This window comes from Zalophus californianus, chromosome 6 (assembly GCF_009762305.2).
Source record: "Zalophus californianus isolate mZalCal1 chromosome 6, mZalCal1.pri.v2, whole genome shotgun sequence".
In the NCBI taxonomy this organism is placed as follows: Eukaryota; Metazoa; Chordata; class Mammalia; order Carnivora; family Otariidae; genus Zalophus; species Zalophus californianus.
In genome coordinates, this window is record NC_045600.1 from 2,693,028 (window position 1) to 2,715,663 (window position 22,636).

General features: G+C 47.1%; 1 protein-coding gene across 1 annotated transcript in view; it reads right to left on the reverse strand.

The window, feature by feature from the left end:
• TRAF3 (TNF receptor associated factor 3) overlaps positions 1-22,636 on the reverse strand; it is a 110,987-nt gene that overhangs the window by 11,859 nt on the left and 76,492 nt on the right. Inside the window, 8 exon segments of the mRNA XM_027569288.2 lie at positions 216-356; positions 4,376-4,468; positions 6,080-6,154; positions 9,088-9,168; positions 15,257-15,424; positions 16,262-16,363; positions 19,196-19,247; positions 21,297-21,558. Coding sequence (XP_027425089.2) covers positions 216-356; positions 4,376-4,468; positions 6,080-6,154; positions 9,088-9,168; positions 15,257-15,424; positions 16,262-16,363; positions 19,196-19,247; positions 21,297-21,541 — 957 coding nt within the window. The 5' untranslated portion in view covers positions 21,542-21,558.

Here is a 22,636-nt window from a genome sequence, read left to right on the forward strand (position 1 = left end):
CACATAAGAGAGGCAGTGGGCTTGCTTTCCAGGGAAAAGCAGGGAAGAAACAGCCGCCTGGGTCTTTCTCAAGTCTTCACTTAAGCAAGAGAAACAGGTCGTCTGTTTGACAAAAGTCAGGGCTTTTACTCAAACAGCTCACTGAGAAAGTCTGGAAGGAGAACACAGACATGCTCCTCTACCCCTTGATCCAGCCACAGTCTTAAGCTTCTTACCTGTAAATGAAGTATTTTGGATTCATTATTTCGGAGCATTTCCTTTTGTCTCTCAATTTCAATTTCAAAGCTACATATCTGATTGTGCAGACTCTGTATGCTCTTGTTTTTCTCTACACTTTCATTCTGTAGCAAGGAAACCTGAAAAAGAAATTCTTCAATTAAGCACACAAAAAGTGGTTTTATTAATTCATCACAATTATAATGATAGTGCTTACATTTTCACAATATAGGCCTTCTACTAGCTCAGTGGAAGAAGTTCCAGGGGGGGAAAAATCCCTTCATACAGGAAACGGAAGTCCTGGTAACTTAACAGGAAATCCTACACATTGCCTCCCAGTAATTAACTAAGATGGGGCAAAGTATTTCCGAATGAATGGGACACACTTTCTAAAGTTTTTGCTGAAAAGCAATAAACCTCTTACCAGAGTGGCTTTCAAACTTGACCAGGAAACCCATTCTCACATCTCACCCCACGTGTACAGATATGTGTGTGTGTGTGTGTGTGTGTGTGTGTGTGTACCTAAGAAACAGGGATCGCAAAACCATCCTTGCCCTAGTCATTTCCATGTGTCCTGGTACTTTCTCTTTTATTCTAATTTACTCTAAAAAGTACTAGTTGCAACCCACTAAATTACTTCACTTCCACCAGTGGGCCACATCCCGCACTTTGAAAAGCTCTCCCAACACAAGGGGAAAGCACAGTAAGAATAAAACAGCTACGTATGTGCCTCACTTACTCCTTAAGGCCGACAACTAGCCCTGCAACAGAGACACGGAGCTGCAGTCTGTGCGCCCGGCCTGTGGCCCGAGAACACCTTCCACAAAACTCAACATATTCACCTGCAATGCCATGCCAGCCCCAGGAAGGGCCTGCTGGGGGTGGGGGCAGTTCTAAGCTCACCGCTGACCTTTTCAAAATCTTTCTGAAAACTAGCTCCCAAGAACGCATTTACACTGGTCTTAAAAGCCCTCAGGTGAGGAGTCCGAGGGCAAGTCTGACAAGGCTGCCTTCTCACAAAACTTCTCCATGGGGTACTCTGGCCCTTGGAAAGGCCCCTCCACCAACAGATGTTGTCTGTGTGGGGCACAGCTGCCGCCCCCGAAGACAGCAGGCTCCATGAGGGACACTGTGACACCTCCACTCAGATGTGCCCCGAATACTAGCCAACACCTGACCTGACAGCCCAAGGGTGCCCCAGGACAGACCTGGGTGGGTAAGGCACGGATTCCTGATGTCCCTGCAAAGAACCACCTGCCTTAAGACAGGCAACCAAGCAGCGCCTTTGGATACAGTGTTTCATTTTAGAACAAATGCATATTTACTAAGGAACCTACAACGTCTCAGGGGCAAAAGAATACCTCACTTTCCTAGGATTTTACTCAGGCCAGCGGACCTTCCTCTCTAAAATACACTCTCATGCCCCCGGACTCCTACAAGTGACGCAGACGAGCCATGTGCCCATCCTGCAGGCAGGTCAGCCTTTTCCAAAGTTATGGCTCACTCATTCCCATCTCTCAAGCTGGACATGATTCCCAGACTCTTTAGTCTCACACCCAAAAAAAGAAAAAAGGCTGCATGCATGCCAACCCTTTTGATAAAAAATCTCAGTAGTATCTCCAAAAACAATGGCAATTTTTTTTCTATAACAGAACAAGCAACCTGAGGATGAGCAGAAGCATCTCACATTAATGAACACACATCATGCCATATTAAACTCTTAATTTATTAATTTAGGGACCGCCCTAATTTAAATTTTTATTTATTTATTTATTTATTTATTTATTTTAATGAAAGACTCCACCTCCCAAGCGCCTGCAGATCCCAGCTTTCACTCGTCTATCAGGTAGACATGAAATGCATGGGAAAAATCTACCTGGCAGGGGTGTTTCCAAGAAAACAGCAGAACATCCTCACGGCAGATGAAAGGAGTCCCCCTGTCCTTTCCTGAGACCCTCCTCAGTGAGAACAACATTTACTCCAGCCTATTTTGGTGGGGCACTCCTTATTTCCCTGTAAGCTTCCCTAATACAGAAGATGGGTGTTTTTAAGTCCATGTTTTACAAAATAGTTTTTCCTTAATTTGACATGAATGTGATGGATCAGAGTTTTTGAACCAACTCAAACATTCTATTTTCCACTACACATGAACAAAATAACCTAAGAGATTCCAACTGAGTAATTCTATAATGAGAAATAAATTCCCATTTTAAAAAAGATGAGTATCTCCATTCTTTGTCTAGCCTTTGCCTCTGGGCCCAGGGAAAAGACAGGCACCTTCACGTGAACACACACAACATTGCACAGCCCAGGCTCGGCTGACCTGAACGCCTAGGCAGGGGTCCATTCTGCTGGGCAGAGTCAGGAAGAGACCAAGAGGGCAAAGATTTCAAATCTGTCAGCTGCAATGCATGGCGATGCATCCTGCCCTTGCAGGTGCTCGGCGTGGCCAGTGATGGTTCCAACACGTGAGGTGTTTGCAGGGTGAGAAACCGCTATGGGCTGTGCACAGGCAGCCACCGTGCTGGGTCCCGGCATTTCCACGGACACAAACCACTCACGTGGAGTGGAGCACGCATGGTGAAGCGGGGTGGAGAGAAGAACACAACCGAGGGATCACCCTCTGCACGCGTTCGTGGGGGCTCAGCTCTGGGAGCAGACTTGGCAAAGGCGCCTTCTATGACTGTCCCGCTGGACAGCCACACCCCTCAGAACCGCAAACTGTTAGCTAACTAGTACAGCTGGAACAGAACCAATGCATTTTAAACAAAAGAAAGAACCTTTTTCCTAAGTGAGAAGCAGAGTGCCGATGAGAGACAGAGAGGCCTGGCGTCTATGCCCATAATTTTTTAAAAAGCAGAAACAGAACACATTCTTCAAGCAGAGGGGAAAAAAGACTTACATAAACCATCATTAACTCACAGTGACTACTGTGTGTTCATGGGGAAGTCACAATGATTCTTCTCACACACATTTTATGTCCCCGTTGAAGAGGACCCCCCTCTGCTGTACTTGTGTGTGTACGTGTGACAAGTCAACCGTTCTGTCACTTCTCGTCTTCAGCATAAACATTTATATTAAAAAACTACTTTATGTCAGTTCATATTTTTGATTAAGAATTTTAGACTTTTTCAAATACATTCACATTTTAAATTGGTTGGATTTCATACTGGGAACAAGGCATTCAAATCTCTACAAATCTTTAGAAAATAAACATCAATTCCACCGGTTTCTCTAATTCATCTCGGTACCTTCCTACTGCAAATTTCCTAAAATGTTTCCTGAATATTGAAATAAGTTTTTATTTTTGTATAGAAACCACAATGAGAGATCCTGTTACAGTTTCTTCTCTATCAGTTCTTGGAGGTCTTCATGTTTTTCTCATGAATAGAGGGCCCTGCCCAGGTGAACACCGCGGACCAAGAACTCCCCCGGGGAAGAAGTATTACATGGGAAAGGTGTCTGCTAAGGAGCCCACAGCCCCCACAACTGAGGCCTCTTGAAAAGACGCCCAGCTGGAGAACAAGGGCTCTCTGCATCAAACTTCCACAAAGTGTCTGGTGAGGAAGTCAACAGTAACACCGGGGTGGGGTTGGGGGGGCAATGTTGCTCAGAAAAGACAAAGAATGGTGAAGCATTTATAACCCTCATCACCTTCCAGATTGGGTGTTGGCAGACTTTTTCTGTAAAGAGCCAGAGAGTAAACATTTTGGGCTGTGAGGTCTGTACAGTTTCTGTCTCACTCCTAAACTCTGTAAAAGCAGCTATGGACAACAGGGAAATGAATGAGCATGGCTGCATTCCAATAAAACTTTATTTACAAAAAGATGAGGCTGATGGGAAGAGAAAGGGGGGTTTAGCAGTCTGAGAATCCCCATTCTAGGTCAATGCTAAGGTAACCACAATGTGATTAAAAAAAAAAAAAAAAAGGCACTGCATGCTTGCTTGGCAATTAACAAACAAAGAACACACACACACACACACAAATGCCTTCATTTAGGAGCTCAAGGTCATGTGAAAAGAAATTTACTTTTTTGACATTCTCTTGATACTGTTTCTTTTATCCAAAACCATTAGTAACTATAAAAAAGATTTTCTTCTTTAAATAATTTGAATAAATGATTAAAAGCCAACAAAAGCGGGAAGCAGTCTGGCGTACCTTTTTCTCTAGAGAGTTACTCCACTCTTTCAGTAAGTTGACATGCTGCACCGCGGAGCTGGCCTCATGGGCCTTAATCTGCTGGTTTGTCCCCTGCGAGAACAGAGATGCAGTGCATTAAGCTGACCTCACTCCATCACAGAGTGCAGCAAGACTAACACATGACCTAAACCCAGCACTAAACACGAAGAGGGGAGCCCTATTCCTGTACAGCTATTGGGCGGTCTCCAAGCCTTCGAAGGGCCATGCTCAGCAACCCCCCACTCTACCGAGGGCAGGTGGGGAGGCAGGCAAGAAGAGCAGACATCCTGTAATTCTACAGCAATCTCAAGTTCGTCATGCTCGTTGCTCCTCAAGCTTCGTACCAAGAGCCTTTTCATCTGCATTTCGTATTTGTAAGATCAAGAAATTAAATCTGAGACCTCTCATTTTTGTTCCTTTATAACTTTTTGCATTAAAAATACAAATGGGAAATGTTTAGGCACCTGCAGTTACAGCTAGACAGTGCTACAATAATCTAGTGAACGAACATGTAATCAAAGTGGGATTCTAAATAATTTTCTAGAGTATTAACTTATTAGGGAAATACACTGTATTAGAAAACGTATTGCTCCTCACTGTTGTAAGTATACTTGGAAAGTTACATACAAAACATAAACAATCTACAGAGTACATAAGATGGAGACCATTTTAGAGTCAGTAATAAGCACATGAAATAGTACTTCATATAGTTAAGGAAATAATCGGTATGAAAATATAATTTGTTTTGATACTAGAAAATTAAGAAGCCACAGAAAGCATTTTAATGATCTCCAAAACATATACTCTGTACATAGAATATTCATATATATATGTTGATATAAGTATTGCTATATATAAACATATATATATATATATATATATATACATACACAGAATGAATGGTACTACATACGACATAACAGTGGCGAGTGCTCCATCTCGTTAAGAGACGGAGACAAAGGGAGGGCTGCAGTCATTCTTACTCTTGGGGTTCTTTACTTTCTAAGAAAATACTGAGATGCCAGTATCTCTGTACTGATTTCATAATAATATATTGATAATACACAAAATTAAATATAAAATACTTTAGTTGTAATATATACTGCGCTCTGATTAGTTTTAAGATTGAGATATACGTTTCAATGAAACTCAGTTCAAATTCACTAGCAATCTCAGACGTGTTAAAAAACCAAAGACCCCCAGAAACGGGATTCTCGCAGCACGAGTGTGGCGGTGGAGGAGCCCTCTCCACACGGCTGTTCTGGGAGGGTGGCACAGATCCTAGGAGATGCGTTTCCTCCTGGCTGTGTACTGATGCGCACACCGCCCCAACGTGTCTGGTTTGAGATCCACTCATAGTCAAGTAGCGGCTCAAGTCCCACAACCTCTGGAAACCCCCCGACCGTCAGTCCTCTTTGTCCCACGTCCTAAGACGGAGTTGTTCTGCTAACATCCTGACTTCCTTCTCAGCACAGGTGTCCCCCTGAAGTCTCACAACACCACAGGCATGGAGAGCAAGCACCCACGTCGGCTGCACGGGGCTTTCACCACCCATACAGCATGGTGACTCGGTTCCAAGACAAAGACTACAAGTCCAGAACCTGCATGTTAAGAGGTTAAGATAGTAACTTTCTCTCATGGCAGAATGTCAGTGACTGGGAAGGACAAATGTTGGATACTGACCTGAAAAACGCAGCCATAGCGCTTAAAACTACAGGTGCTGGGGGCATTGACACACTCTGACAAGTGTGCACTCAACTGCAACGGGAAAGAGACGTGAGTTGTGGCACAAGCGTCTGCATGAAAATGTTCAAACATATTAAGGGCACAGAGAGCATCTGGTTTGTATTGTCACGAAGGGGGCTTATCAGCTACAGGTGTGTACATACCATCTGCTTCCTAGACTTAGATGCAGTAAATATACACTACTGTCACGTGTATACACATATATACGCCAATATACAGAAATACGGTTACTGTAACATTTCTTAAACCTGCAGTTTCTTTAGAACAAATTGTTCAAAATGTAACATGCCATCTGCAGTGCCAGAATTTAAAAAAGGAAAAAAACGTAAACTGAAATGAACATTTAAAGACTATAAACAAAAATTGCATGAAACACAAAAAAGAGAAAGCATTCAGGATGTAACTGGGTCACACACCTAATATACAGTACACAAAAATAAATATATTTTTGAAGCAAGCTTACACGATGTACCATTACTCTCAGTACTCAAGATAACGAGATGAGTTTTTCCTTCTTCTGAAAAGACTTTTTTCCCCCCTCTGAGTGCCCATAAATTCATGTAACTTCTCACAGATCGCTAAGGTCATTCTAACAACATGAATCTTAATATTGTCACCTCTAATTGGTAAAAGAAAATTAAAGGAGGTTGGGAGAGGATAACTCTTCATACAAGGAAAAACCCCTTTGTTCAGCTCAAATGTTGGCAAATCATCAAATAAAAACCACTTATGATGCCCCCTCAAGAGAAAAGGGAATTGAAATGTCTACATTTTAAAGACACAGTGCTATTCATTAGGCTAATACAGTTTAAGGACAGCTTCTTCTTTTATTGAAGAAATTCTCATCAGGAAACTCTGGGGATAGATCTTCTCTATAGAGAACAATTAGACCCTGAATTAGGAAAGGGGGTGTCTGAGCGCACTGCAGAGCTGGCCCTGGGTTTTTCTGTGTGCACACAGGCTTCCAGAGGCTCCTGGGCCCGTCCTCTGTCACCAGGACAAAGAGTCCTTGAGTCCTTCTCCTTTAGGTCAGTATTTAGGACAGGGAGGAGTGTGGGTCTGTGGCAAAAGCTGCAGAGAAGGGCCAAGGTCATGGGGAGCCTATGGGCCAATCTCTGCGGAAGGTCTCTGAGCCGGGGCAGAGTCATGGTGGTCACAGATCTAGCAGCTTAGCACACTTGATGTTCCTCTGAACCCAGCCAGGAAGCTCTGGCCTGCACCTGGAGGAAAGCGCCCAAAAGGTAGATCACAGGTGACTGACAGAGAGACGAAGCATGAGACTGTGTGTAGTAACATCAGCTTCAAAGTTTTAAGATCTACTCTTTCAGTGCCAGCGCTATAATCGTGAACCTATCCAGCCAACGCTTCTGGTATTAAAGTCAGGGGCACAGGGGTCTGGTATCATTTTCAGTGGGGCACTATAAATTCAGGGTCACACTTTCTTTTTTTTTTTAAGATTTTATTTATTTATTTGACAGAGAGAGACAGCGAGAGCAAGAACACAAGCAGGGGGAGTGGGAGAGGGAGAAGCAGGCTTCCCGCTGAGCAGGGAGCCTGATGTGGGACTCGATCCCAGGACCCTGGGATCATGACCTGAGCCGAAGGCAGACGCTTAACGACTGAGCCACCCAGGCGCCCCACACTTTCTCTTAAACTGGCTCATTATCATTTCTCTCAGAGCCTTTATCATCATTTCTCACAGGAGCTTTGGAATAGAGGCAAGAATAATTTATAGACCAATAGCATTGTTCACCAGAAACCCAAGATAAATGCAGGTTTAAAGATTTTTAAAAGAAAAATAACTTGGAGGCAAATGGAGTTAGCATCTGTCCCTAATTCAGGTAGCCCTGAGTGAAAATTCTGGAAAGCGTATAAAACCCTGGTAATCACTTCAACACTGCAGACACTTCATCCATTCGCGTTAGCAGAGGGACTTCCTAGTAGTGGAAATCTATATGCATCTCCCTGCCACTCCCAGCAGCACATTCCAGGCCTAGGGACCATGGCCACCCGGCAAGACCCTGCCCTGGCCTAGCAGAGTCACCTTCCTGGGAGGACACACTCTGGGTGAGAGTGGTTCTGGGGGGTCCTCTCTGTACCCCGTGCTCCTGGCTCCAGGCCCACATAGGTCCTCTTGCTCAGAGGGGATGTGAGAAGACACTGACCCTCACAGCTCCTCAATATCCAGTGGTAAAATTCCAGGCTGTTGAAAAAGGCTGAGGTGAGCAGCCTCCTCAGATCAGAGCACCCGGGCCCGAGGGACCTGCCAGGGGACCAGGGGGCACAGGAGCCCCAGATGCTCCCAAAACAGCAACCAAAGGGGCTCCAGATCAGGACCAGATGCCAAAACATTTAAGAATCCTTGGAATTTTTCCAACTGGATACGTCCTGATCAAATTAAGTTAATGTAAAATCTACCTGCCTTAAAAAAAAGTATGCCCAAGGGCAGTGTGAGACACATGACCTCTGGGGGAGGCTACACAAGGCCCTTCTCACTGGCCCCTGAAATGTGGGAACCACCTACGGGCCCACCTGCTCCGCAGCACCAACCCTGCCCAGCATGTGTGGCCAAACGGGTCTGGAGTGTCTGTAAAGTCATTTATTTTGAGATAATCTTACAGTAACTCCTATTTTACAGATTTAAAAATAGTTTTTTAGAACCTAAAAAGTTATTACTTTTGCTTGCCCTTTTGTAAAGGAATTCCGTTTTCTCAGTTCCTAACAATATTTTGCTCTGAATTTAACCACTCTGTAGCGTTTATTTGCTTGCTTCTGAAATTTCTGATGCCCCAAAATGGCATAAGGTTCTCTGTTGCCTTTCTACCGTACGCATCACTATCGTGATCTACGAAACCTCCAACTTCAGCTACTGGGGAAGGACGGAGTCTCTGGCATGCTGGTCTCGAAGATGTCACCAGCTCAACAGGCCTGGCCATGCCCCTTACCTCACTCCTCAGAAGGGTCTGGACACTGCACTTATGGGGGCAAGACACCACCACACAGGGACACTCAGTGTCTTCGTGTTTCTGGAGGAAAAAGAGAAAGCATCATCAACTTTGAGACATACAACCCGCCTCCCTTCAGACCCCATCGGTATCTCCACTGTCACCATGAAGACCCAAAGGACACTCTGCTCACTGGCCCAGTTTTCTTGAGTTCTGACACATTTGGAGGAGTCCTCATGCTCAGTTTGAGAGCCAAAAAAGGTAAGGTGTTTCAGGAGATCTACCCAAATCTGACAGGTGAGGCCATCTGTGGGAGCACAGCAGTGTGGTGGGAGCACAGCAGTGTGGTGGGAGCCTGGAGATGGTGCCCCCACAGCAGCCTCTACCAGACAGCACCCGTTTGTGCGGGTGGGCACAGGCAGACTTGGCCCTTGCGGCCACTCCCACTGCAGCCCAGGGGCCAGACTTTGTTTGCTGGAGAGAAGGGTGGTTTTCTTTTGGCCTCTCAGGTTGGGGTCTGTAAATGATGCTTCTCCGACACTTGCAAACAGCATGAGCCACTGGGTATTTAAATTACTTCCCTGGAATTTTACTAGATTATCTATAACGCATGGAAAATATGGACAAATTTTGATTTAGCCCTTCCTTGGATGGTATGAATTTCAACTCTGCAGAGGCTGGATGACAACTATTCAACCCATGCCACAGGCACCTGCTGGGCATCCGTTCAGTAGCAAAGTTACGGCAAGAGCTGCCCACCAGGACATCAAACCCAAGAGGCCTGGAGAGCACCGCCAGACACATGACAAAGGGCCACTCGAGAGAGACTAACGTAGGCAGAACGAGAGCTGTAACTGCAGGCCACACAACACAACCTGCGGGACAGGCCCCTGGAGGCCGCAGCACCAAGCAGGAAGGAATCTTGCTGTTTTCCTCGTTACCCTCGATACTTCTGATTCTCATCTGGTTTTTCAGATTAGGGCCTCCACAGTTATGCTGGGATGCTGAACGATGGGGGCGGGGGAGAGTGGGAGGCATAGCCGAGAGCCTCAGTCCAACTAGGCAGGCACAGTGCGGACCAAGGGCAACGGGGGCCCAAGTGAGGCGCCAGGCACCGCACTCTCTTCAGCGTGCTTTCAAGTCCGGTGTCTCTATGAGCGCGCTGGGGTATGGTCTAGTAGTGCAGAGATGGCTCTGCTCCTGGGCTCGGGCCTCAGAGGCCCGCAGAGGCCCCAGAGGGCAAGTCCAGGACTGCTCAGAGCTCAATAGAAAGCACCTGACTGGACTGAGCCTGACCAGCTGGCCTCCCACAAGAGGCACCACATGGGGTGGTGGGGCTGGCTTTCTACTCTGCCTGGCTGTGCTCGGATCCCTGAGAGTTCCCAGGTGCCAAGTCAAGGCTTTGTCTTTCAGTGGAAAACCCCGGACAAATGGCTCCACCTCCCTGCCTCATCTAGAAGTGGGAGGAGTATCTGTGCTTCCCTCATAGACGGGCTGTGAGGACCCGATCAGTCATGGGCCTGGAGAGGTAACATGGTGAACGTTCCACGGATGCCAGGCCTCCTCCCTGCACCTCCGTTCCCCAGGTCCGGCGTGTACCGGGTGCTGCGGCTGGCCCGATGAAGACAGCGCGCACACAGGTAAGCACCTCTGAGGCAAGCAGAGACCAGGAGGAAACACGGGGCAGGGGCTCTGGGAAGAGAGCTCTGAGGAGGACTGGCAGTGGGTGGGGGCAGTGTTCTAGGAGGGTGGGGCAGGAGATGGTGTGACAGAGGCTGGGGCCAGACCCATCAGTATCCTCCAACGCCTGTCTCTGCAGATCTGTGCAAACATACCAGAAAATGAATTTCTAGAAGTAGGCTTTGTTGGGTATCAAAGGGTACAGGTATTTTAAATGGATTTTGATAGATATTGTCAAACTGCTCTCCAATAACCCTACACAAACACACTCCCATCATCACAGGAACACAGGCTTATACCCTTGTCAATTCCATCAGACTTTTCAATCTCTGACGTGACAGGTGGAAAAGGCAGTGTGATTTGCAATTATTTAATAATGTGTGGGAAGGTATATTTTGATATTTATTAATCATTTATAGTTCCTGTGACTTGCCTTTTCACAGCTTTTGCCCACAGTAGTGGGCTGAATAGTGACACCCAAAATTCATGTCTCTCTAGAACCTTAGAATATGACCTTATTTGGAAATCAGATCTTTGCAGATGTAATCAGTGAAGATGAGGCCCTGGTGGATTAGGATTAGGGTGGGCCCTGGATCCAACCATGGGTGCCCTTATGAGAGGAGAGGACATGCCCCAGAAGAAGGTGTCTGAGCAGGGAGGCAGAGAGCCGCCAGCCAAGGAATGCCAAGGACCACAGCCTCTAGGAGCTGGAAGGGGCAGGGAAGGGGTCTTTCCTGGAGCCCTCAGAGGAAGCGCTGGCAAGACCTTGGGTTTGGATTTCTCGACTCCAGAACTGTGAGAGACTGTACTTCTGTTGTTCTAAGCCACCAGCTTTATGGTACTTTGTTAGAGCAGCCCCAGGAAAACAACAGGCCCACTTAAACGGATAACCTATTGATACGTAAGAATTCTCTCCATACTAATAAGTTAGTCCTGTCTATCAAATTAAATGTAACTCTGATAGGCACAGAATAGATATAACCATATGGTGGGCACCCACCAAGGACAAGAACATAACTGAGGGCTTCCCATTTACTGTGTGTCCTCCACCTTCCCCCAGGGAGGAACCCCTAACCCGAAAATCAGAATTTTGTGTTTCTACTTCCTTTGCTTAAAAAAGTTACATTACACATAAATGTGGGCCAGACAAAATACTGTTTTGATTGCTTTTGAATTTTATTAAAATGGAACTCTACCCTAAGAGTCTTCTGAGACCCGGCTGAGTATCGTGTTTCTCAGGCTAACGCTCGCGTCGTGTGTAGCTGGGGGTCCTCAGTCCTAAAATTTTCCTGCCACGTCCGTCAGATGCAGTCTGCTGGGTCCACCACAACTGACATGTCCCCGCCCCAGCTGATGGACGTGTGGGGTTGTTGCCAGACAAAACCCTCTTAGAGGGCTACTGTACCACTGACTGTTTTGTTTTTGCTTTTTTTTTTTTTTTAGAGATTTTATTTATTTGGTAGAGAGAGACACAGCGAGAGAGAGCAGCTCGGTTATGCTGGGCCCTGTCTCCTGGTGTGTATGTGTGACAGTTTCTCTCACACAGCTAGGAGAGGGACTGCTAATTAGCCAAGTACAGGAAGGTTCAACCTAATAAAACATCGCCCAACTGCCTTCCACGGTGGCTGCACCTATACGATATATTCCCATTAAAAAATACACATTTTTCCAGAAAAGGAGATCTCTAGAATTCTGACTTTGCACAAGTTAACAGAACTGTTTAAGAGATCACATCTGACAGTTTCTAGACTGGATGTGACAAACGGGATTCTCTCCTAGCACTTTAAATTATGCTGATCTACAGATTAAGAAAAAACTTGAAAACAGCAATGTAACGTCAATAGCATGGTTTAAACGTAGGAAAGGAACTTTCATACGAGCTGCGACGGGCCAGGGCCTCGATGCTTTCTCAATCGGGATCTCATCAACACCCGGTGTACTTGATGCCCTTCATAAAACACAGGAAATATGGGGATGTCAGGGTGACCTGGGCTGGAGAAGTGACTCTGAGATGCCTGCTCTTTCTAAAAATAAGCCCACAGCAGGACAGGATGAGACTAAGCGCGCTCCTAGCTGACAGGAGGAGACCCGGAGCCCCAGCCCAGGCCCGACACGACAAGAGCCCTCCCAGCGTGTAGCTGCCCTGCTGCGGTCCGGGAGGGGGTCGCCATGGTGACCTGGGGCAGGTGAGCCCTTACCTTGTTACTTTAAAACCAGTCTCTTTTCAGCCTAGTCGGAGTTCAGAGTCAGTTACTTATATAGTGTCTAGCTGACACACTGTACAATTCTTTCTCGAATAAAGTTAATTCCTGGATTCTATTCTGCAAGTAAAGATAACTGGTTTTTGCAAGAAGCAAAGTATAACTTTGATAGCAACACACCAACATTGTAAGGGCTGCAATACTGCTAAGTATAGGTCTCATTCGTCTGAACTGAGTTACTGAAGGAACGATTCAATTAGGCCAAACACTATTCCTATTTTCTACAGTTCTTAAAGGCCCTTAATAACTGGAAATGTCTACAGAAATCATACAGGAAAAAGACTTCACAAGAGAAGAAAATCACAGGCAGAGGAAAGTTGTACAAAGGAAGGTAAACATGTAGATTATGAAGTAGAGTACATTTCATTTCATTTCATACAGAAAAACAAAAACTTCCCTAAATTTTGGTCAATAAATGCTCTAGAATATCCACCAGGAACCAGCTGGGCCCCCACAACCTGGCTGCAAAACTCTGGTCCTCTCCCATCTTGGTCCCATCAGTCACGGTCCTGCCGAGTCCAGAGGTCATCCCCAGCAGCTCCCAGCTTCTCAGCAATGTCTGCCCCTCCTGCCCACCCCGCCCCCCAGCTCTCTCTGCCTCCAGGGCACCACTCTGCTGACCTTTCCATACTGGCCATTCCTTTGCTAGTTGACCTCCCCTCTTAGCAGTCTGTAAGCATTCATGAGCCCCAGGCCTCTGTCCCCAAGCCTCCAGGGACCACCTAATTAAGATGTACCAGTAGCCCAGACCACTGCCCTATTCTCCCCTCCAGCCTATGCTCCACCGAGCCCCACCTCAACAGAACACTCGGGTTCATCCAGATGCTCTAGTTACAGACATCATCCTTAACACATGCTCCATATTCAAGCCATGAACCAAAACCATTGCTTCTACCTTCCCAATGTACCCCAGTGGACCTCCCTCCTCCCTCCTGCACAGACCAACACTGCCTCGCCTCCACGTTTTCCTCTTACCCTACGTCTACTCGTCACACCTGCCAGAGTGCTGCACCTGATGGGGAACTCCGACGTCACCCCCTTGCTCAAGGCTGCCCAGTGCCTGCCTGCCCCCTCCCTCTCCCCTGCTACCCATCGCCTCTGCACCAGGCATGGGAGCCACGCTGGCCTCTCACAGCTCCTGAAATCCACCTGCCAAGTCAGTTCCATCTCAGAGCCTGTGCACCCCTTGCTGCTGCCTCTGCTCGGGGCACTCTCCCCACACTGCCTGCCTGACTGCCTTGGAGAGGCCAGCCCTGATCACCCCTTTGCCCATGATGCTACTGCATTTTTCTTCATAGTACAAATCACTACCACACATTATGTTTGGCTATTAATTACCTCTTCCCACTAGAAGGTGAGTGTCACCACTGAACCCCCCGCTCCCAGCACAATGCCCAGCACAGAGTAGGTACTCAGTGAGTATTTGTGCAAGAAATGGACAAATATTAGAGGGCTACTGTACCACCGACTGTTTTGTTTTTGCTTTTTTTTTTTTTTTAGAGATTTTATTTATTTATTTGGTAGAGAGAGACACAGCGAGAGAGGAAACACAAGCAGGGGGAGTGAGGGAGGGAGAAGCAGGCTTCCTGCCAAGCAGGGAGCCCGATGCGGGGCTCCATCCCAGGACCCTGGGACCATGACCTGAGCCGAAGGCAGACGCTTAACGACGGAGCCACCCCGGCGCCCCTACTACTGATTGTTTTTAAAGTCTGTCCTCCACTCCCAACATTTCTCACTAATTTACAGATAAGGGATCTGATTTCTAACACATGCACAATACAGAACTGTGCCAAAATAATCAAGGTGTGAAAAATGTGAAATTCTCATCTCTCTCCCAAGACAGACAGCTGCACTTCGATGCTGCAGGATGAATTACTCTGTTGAAGTGATGATTATGTCCCAGAGCTGCTTAAAAGATGAAGCAATCCAATAAGATTTTGAGGACATTCCCTGGGACAAGAGAAAAATTCTACCTTTTTTTGATAATTAGTCCTCATTTTTTTTTTTTTGGCATCCCAAATGAAAGTCAATCAAGGCAATGGGAAAATGTTAATTATACAAATCAAAATGGGCAAAACAAATAAAGCTTAACTCTGAATTAAAGCCAGATGAAAACTGCCATTTCCTCCTCTCTTTTTTCTTTATTCCTGTTAGAACAGTGCTTTAAATCTGTGACAAATTACATTTGGATGGAGCTGCAGGTAGGTTGGGGGGTGGAGGCAGCGCACCTGCAGCGTGATCATCGGGACCTGACTTTTGCAGTGGCTGCACGTGGCCTCCCGGTACTTGCAGGCCTTTTCCACATGGTCACGCAGGTCTCTTCGCAACACTTTTTCTTTGCAGTCAGCACGGACGCACAAAAGCTCTTCAAACTGGCAATCGTTCTTTAAATGCACCTATAAAACAAACACTTCAAGGTTCTTAATTGGCAAAGAAATTCAACCTGAAATACTGGATTCTAAGCCTCCAGAAATGTTTCTGCCTGCTGCCAGCCCCGTTTTTCACAGAGAAGAGTGACAAATGTATCGAGAAACAATGAATTTTGTATTCTATTTAGTGATTACCCGAACTATACTGCTTTTGAAGGCGTAAGCCAACTCTTCTTCCTGGGTAAATGAATGGTTAACTGCTAAGGACTTTGTTTTATTCCAGTTCGAGTATCTTTCCAGGATAAAATAAGATGCTAATAAAAAAAAAAAGTTATGTGGAATTTCATGGTCAAAAAAAAAAAGAGAGAGAAGGTTTTAACAAGCCTTCCAAAATTAAAAACCAGTTCAGATTTCTTTCCATTCTAAATAGGGTGGGGGTGTTTAAAAACCAGTTGGCAATTCTGCCAATGATGTCATAAAAATAACATTTTGTACCTCAGTGGCTTGGACTGCTATTATGTTTGGTTGTGTTTTGAAAATCAACGTAACCATGGTCTTAGGGTACCACATCATACTGATCAGGGAGTTATATTTCTTTCTTTCTTTCTTTCTTTTTAAAGATTTATTTGACAGAGCGCGAGCAAGTGTGTGCGAGTTGGGGGAGGGGCAGAGGGAGAGGGAGAAAGAGAATCTCAAGCAAACTCCCTGCTGAGCACAGAGCCAACAAGGGGGGGGGTGGTTTCCATCTCACCACCCTGAGACCGTGACCTGAGCCGAAACCAAGATGCTAAAGCAACTGAGCCCCCAGGGCCCAAGATGTTCTATTTCTTAATGTGAGCATGGAGCACGGACCCTAGGGCTTACCAGCAGGTGTCCCAGTGCCAACTGCTCTGTGCAGCCTCCCCTTCATTTCCTGCAGTTAATCAGAGAGAGGATCTCTCTCTTGCAGCAATTATCCTTAAACACCTGAAATGGGAAGATAGTTATTTCAGAGGATTAATATTTCTTAATCTCCACATGCTGCTACTTCAGAGAAGGCAAAACCACTTTAAAAAAGTCACAAGAGCATCTCTTAAGTGGACCTCAGAAAGCATTAAGGACCAACTTAATTTCTAATTTCTAGAATAGAATGAAGGAGATGTCCCCACTAAGAGTCACAATTTAAATAATACAATCTTAACTACCGTCTTTTATTAGATAAGCCAAATGAAAACAAGTTATACCAAATAATTAAAGATCACTTTGGAGCATGCAAATACTCTGAATAGAGTAACTCTGACATAATCTCAAGGTGTGGATGCACCAGGGCCAGGTTCATATTTGGACTCTGGAGCCTTCCAGGAGCCAGCTCTGTGGGGGTGTCCATGGGTGGAACACTCCTACCAAGGGACAAGGGCAGAACCCCCTATCATTCAATGCCTCTTTAGGTCGCTTGCTAAAGAAACAGCAAGACTACTATAAAAGATCATATCTTGCAGATGGTTTGTAAAACATTTTAGTTCTTTCTTCTAAGGTTTGGTCCCTCATACCTCATTTTTCACCAAAAAGGAGGCAGTATTAGCCTGCTACCAAAAAAAAAAAAAACAAAACCCTCTTTTTTTTTTTTTAAAGATTTTATTTTTATTTATTTATTCATTTGACAGAGAGAGACACAGCGAGAGAGGGAACACAAGCAGGGGGAGTGGGAGAGGGAGAAGCAGGCTTCGCACCGAGCGGGGAGCCCAATGTAGGGCTCAATCCCAGGACCTTAGGATCATGACCTGAGCTGAAGGCAGACGCTAACAACTGAGCCACCCAGGAACCCCCCCAAAAAAACCCTCTTTTTAATAAATCTTGCAATGACTGAAGTTAATCCAATAATGAAAATCTTTCCGTTTGGGGGGCACCTGGATGGCTCAGTCCGTTAAGTGTCTGCCTGTGGCTCAGGTCATGATCCCAGGGTTCTGGGATCGAGCCCCGCATCGGGCTCCCTGCTCAGCGGGAGGCCTGCTTCTCCCTCTCCCACTCCCCCTGCTTATGTTCCCTCTCTCGCTGTGTCTCTCTCTCCGTCAAATAAACAAATAAAATCTTTTTCAAAAAAATTTTTAAAAAATTAAAAAAAAAATGTTTCCCTTTGAAAATGAAAACACTTCTTTCTTTAATTGTATTTTTCCCTTAGAAAACAAGCAGGTTCATTCCTTCTAGCAAGAGTCTAGACTGTCTTCATCTTCAGGCGTTTCTAAGAAACTCCTATATGTTAACACTCTGTAAGAGTGAAAAAAACAGGACCTTAATATGCCTTTCTCAACTCCACAGGCAAAGAAATAGAATCAACAGCTGTTAAGAGTTAAAAATAATTTGGAGTCAAATCTAATCCTTCATAAACATGACCTTTTTAAAAACACACTAAAGTCACCAAACAGGTATTTTTAGCAGGTAGGAAATAAGCTTCCTTTTTGTGGCATTAAGTTTCTTAAAGTCATTTGAGTTTAACTTTACGGATACAAAACAAAGATTGGCAATGTCAAAATAGTGAAAGTACAGCATTTGAGAGCCGAGATGATTTACTGCAACTTTCCCATTGTATAGAGGAGGAGCCTGAGGCCCCACAGTGACCTGCAGAGGGCAGATCTCAGTCTCCAAGCCCCATTTTCCCATGAGGAGGATCCAAGGCATTTGTCAGTGTCATTCATGATGCTCCAACAAAACTAGTAATTCTTCTTCAGTTACTAATGCCATTGAAAAATAGGGATAATAATTCTGAACAATGAGACAGACAAGGTCCGGTGTTTGAACCTCTACCTCGATCACATGGGTCGGACACACGTTAACAAGCTAGTGGCCATGCTAGTGGCCATGCTAAGACAAGGGGTAGTTGGGTGACTTGTTTTCCTAGAAACAACCCCTTCCCTTCGATGCAGTGCAGCCTGCAGCAGCAGGTAAACGCTGAGGAAGACAAGGGATGTGGTCATGGTGCCAGTTCCGTCTCTAAGCTGCCCAGAGGAGTTACACCAGGCGCCCTTGTTCTGGCTGCGGAGGAGCCCCTACTGCCTGGATTCTCAAATCCTCGTACTCACCTGGGCGGCCCTGACCACAGACCTAATCTGCAAAGTGCTCTGGACACAAAACCCCAGAGCAGGAATTTTATCGTATAATTTAATGACCTACATTTAAAAAATTGTTAGGTTCATCAATCAAAATATTGGTACCACACATTTTTTATTGGTATTTTAAGTACTTTAAGAATGAGTCATTTCAAACTAAAAGCATGCCTAGCGGGCTTTGGCAATGCATAGATGACCAGAGGCACCCCGGGCGGTGGGGGGGATCAGAGCCCCAGGAGGGAAGCTGGTGGGCGGCCCCCCAGAGGCCCTCTGAGAGTCTGCACTGACAGAGAGCTTTCACTGGCACACATAATCACGAGGCAGGGGGAGGGTGGAAATCCCACATCCGTCTAGTGACTGGGAGGTGGTGCACAGGGGCAGGCAGAGAGCAAATCCTGCTGAACTCCTGAGACCAGCAGAGTCCCAGCTGTCTGGTGGAAAGGCCTGAGAGGACGGCTTGCGTCTCCACACTTCACCCCCACGCGCCTTCCGGGGTCTCCGGAGGTGGTGCCACTACCGGCACAGGCAAGGACACAGGTGGGTGAAGTACCTGGCCAAGGTCACCTAGCTGGGCAGCTGTCCTGCCTCGACACTGCAGCACCCACAGTCAAGCCCCAACACGCAATCCAAGCATGCCCAGAGCACCGGGTGCAAACCATGGGCCAAGTATGGCCAAAGCCTTTGACAAGGTTGTTTATTAAAATCCCAAGAATACCTTATCTTTAATGATGCCTTCTTGACACGCAGTACATTTTGGGCTTGAGGAGCTGAGGGGAAAACACACCATGAAGACATTAGATGGAGTGGAAGTCCTAGTCTCACTTGAACCAGTATGGTCAACCCACTGTGCGAAGCTCATGGCTGCAACCAGAGCCCCAGGATGCCACAGCGAACCGGGTTCACATAGGAAGCCACAGGAGCAAAGGGCTCAATTTTTTAATGGTAATTTTTCATAAGGAAGTTTTTAAGCAGCACAGCTTAGATCAGTCCCACTTGGAAAGCCCCTTTCAATTAAAAGTGAAATTTTATTTCAGAAACCAAAACTAGCTCTCGGTGGAAAAGCTCTGTGGTGTGAGCGTCCATAGCTTATTAGGAGGGCCTACAAATGGTCTTGCTTTATAAAAACAGTCAGTACTTACTCCATAAGCTATTTTCCTTCACAATATACTGAAAAGCCAGTGCAATTCCACAGTTAACAGGAGAATTTAACACTGACCTTGTCTAAGGAAACCACTCGTCCACTATTCATTCTTGTCCCCAAACGCAGGACAAGAGCCCCTGCTCTCAAGCTGCCCTTTTTTGGACTTGATTCTAACCCCACATCTTGTGCCTGGAAACCATCTCCTAGAGATTAAAAACAAAACGAAGTTTGAGCCCTCTCTACTTCCATGGCCCCTGCCCTAGACAGCCAAGGGCTCCCGGAGTCCAGGACAGGGAGCGTCAGCGGAGGCTTCGGGAAGGAGGATGCAGGGTTGGACATGTGTACGCCGGAGCCCTGGGCACAGTGGGGAGGCTCCAAAAGCCTGGGAAGCTGGGCAGGAGAACTGGGGGTTGATGGGAGACAAAATTAATGTGTTTTTAAATAAAAGCTTTCATTTAAACTATACTAATATGAAGCCTGTGCTAAACTGCTTTAATCATACGAATCTTTTTACATCCTTAGACCCTAGGGCTGAGTAGTATCTGAGTGGGATCCCCTGACACCTGCAAAAACATGGAAGAGGAGAGCCAGGGGCAGAAAAAGGAGCGAAACCAGAAGAGGAACAGCCCTCTGGATCCCTAGCTCTAGGGCCCACCCCGCACCCCCAGCCCCACAGCCAGCAGCCCTACCCTGGCCCAGCGCTCTGTCCGGGTTTGTATGGTAAGAAAAACCAGGTGCTCTGAGTCTGCTCTGCTATCACTAAGCTTGACTCAAGAGTCATTTTAGCCACAAAGCAGGGGAAGCTGAGCTCACTGTTTGGGATAAGTGGGTAAGACCACAGCCAGAAGTACCCAGGGGGAGGATGACAAGGAGGAAGGCTGTCTGCAGTGTGGTTATTAAGGGCCGTGCCCTCAGCGGTGAATCAGGAGAAGTGGGCGGCCTTCCCAGGCCCCTGTGCCCTGACCTTGGGGAGCAAGTCTGGGAGCATCCTGCAGTAACCCCCAGTGCCCAGCACCATGCCCAGAAAATACCTGGGGGATGAACCAAGATGCTCTCTTGGACACTGTTGTTTGTGCTGTCAAACTCCAGCCTGCCTCCCGGACTCCCTCTGTGATTCTAAACTGGCAGCGATACTTAGCTGACAAGGGCTTCCAAAGGCTTGGTGCATGCTTTGCTGACTGCTGGGCAAGCACAAAAACACTAGATTCCTACCCAGGCTGGGACATACTCAGTCCTCCCTGCTGGCCCTGTCCTCCTCAGCCTCTGCCCCCCAGGAGCACCTGCACTTTCAGGGCTCCTTTGTCACTTGCTAATGGGCGTGGCTCTCCAATGAACCGGAAGCCTCTGGAGCAACACGGACAGGGGACACCGGGGCCCAGGGCCAGAGCGGCGAGCACCATTGGGAAGTGGCAGGTGCAGGAGGGACTTTCGGGAGGTGCTTGGTGGGGAGGAGACAGAAATCTGTGGGATGGGGCTGGGCAGTCCAGGCTGCGAGTCACGGATGCCCTGGGAAATTCAGGCATGAGGTTCTACTGAGTTTCCCTAAATGATTCACAGGCGAGGCTCTGAGAACCTTGAGTTTCTTCAGAGCTTTTACCCTTCCGAACGTACTGTCTGGAGAAGGGAAGGCGCGGGCGGGAGAGAGACCGGGGAAGCGCCGGGCTGCGGGGCCTACCTCAGCACGGCAGCCATGCAGGTGTCGCAGAACCGGTGCCCGCACTCCGTCTGCTTCGGGTTACACAGCACCAGGCGGCACTCCTCGCACCTGTACTTGTCCTCCACGGCTTTCACAAACCTTTCCCGGTAGCCTCCTTGTTCAGGGACGAAGACGGACGTCCCAGCGCCGCGGTCCGGGTGCAGCTTTAGCGGTGGGTTAGTCTGCAGGGTGCCGGGGGAGTCCATCTTTTTACTTGGCTCCATTTTAGGAAAGAGAAAATCTGCGGGGGAGAAAGTAACAGTAATGAGTAAAATGCTCTCACGCCCTCCTGTGCAAGGAGAAGAAGCACAGGTTTGGGGACGGAACAGTACCTGAGAGCTGTGGGGTTTTTTCAGTTTAAGTAACACTCAAGAACCCTCCTGACTTTAATGCGTGATGGGAACAAGACAGGAGCAAATGTGCATCTTTCCTTTTGACGTTAGCCAAACATGACTGTTAACATTACTGTGCAAAAAACCTCTAAAAGGTACTGGTTGTGTCATTAAGGTTTTTTGAAATACAGGTTAATACTTGACGGTTACTTAAAAATTCTATGCATCATTTTGAAATTTTGGCCAAAGCAACAGTCGTTCTCAGCCAGTTTTATTTCTTGGTTCTCCTCACTGCCGATGGCAGTGCCGTGACGTGCCTCAGGGGTGGCCTACCACACGGTGATGCCATCGCTGTGGAGCCTATGCCCAGAACAGCGTCATTCACTCCAACCACAGCAGGCACTGTTGGATGGTGTCTGCAGACTCCTCAGGAGACTTTTGCCCCCACATAGACCCCACGAGTGTGCCCACAAGGCTCCAGTCTGGGCACGCTGTGACTGTCACCCGCTTTCTGCCCAGGCGGCCGGCCTGGCCCCACCTCGCCTCACCACGACCCCATGCCGTGCACCACAGAGCCTCAGGGTGCACCCACTGCGGAGCTACAGGCACTCTCGCGCCGGGGATGGAGCTGGCGGAGGGCACACCACAACTGAATGACTGAACGGGTCTCCTGTCCATATGGGCAGGCTGTCCTACCTCACATGGTGACAAGTGCACAGATGCCTGGTTCCCACCTGCAAGTTCCCATCAACAGGCAAAATGAGCAGCTCCTAGACACAAGCCACAGAGATCTCAGCCTGTGCAGGCCTCCAGCTGAAGTGCATGGCAGCACATCTGGTGAACCTGCAGAGGAATTTCTTGCAAAGCTCACCAGGTCTCTCAAAACTACACTGTGTTCTTGCTCAATCCAACTATTTCTGCTAATTACAAAAATAAGGGCCAAATTCCTTCTACTCACAAGGCCGCGGGCGTCTGTGCCTCATCCCC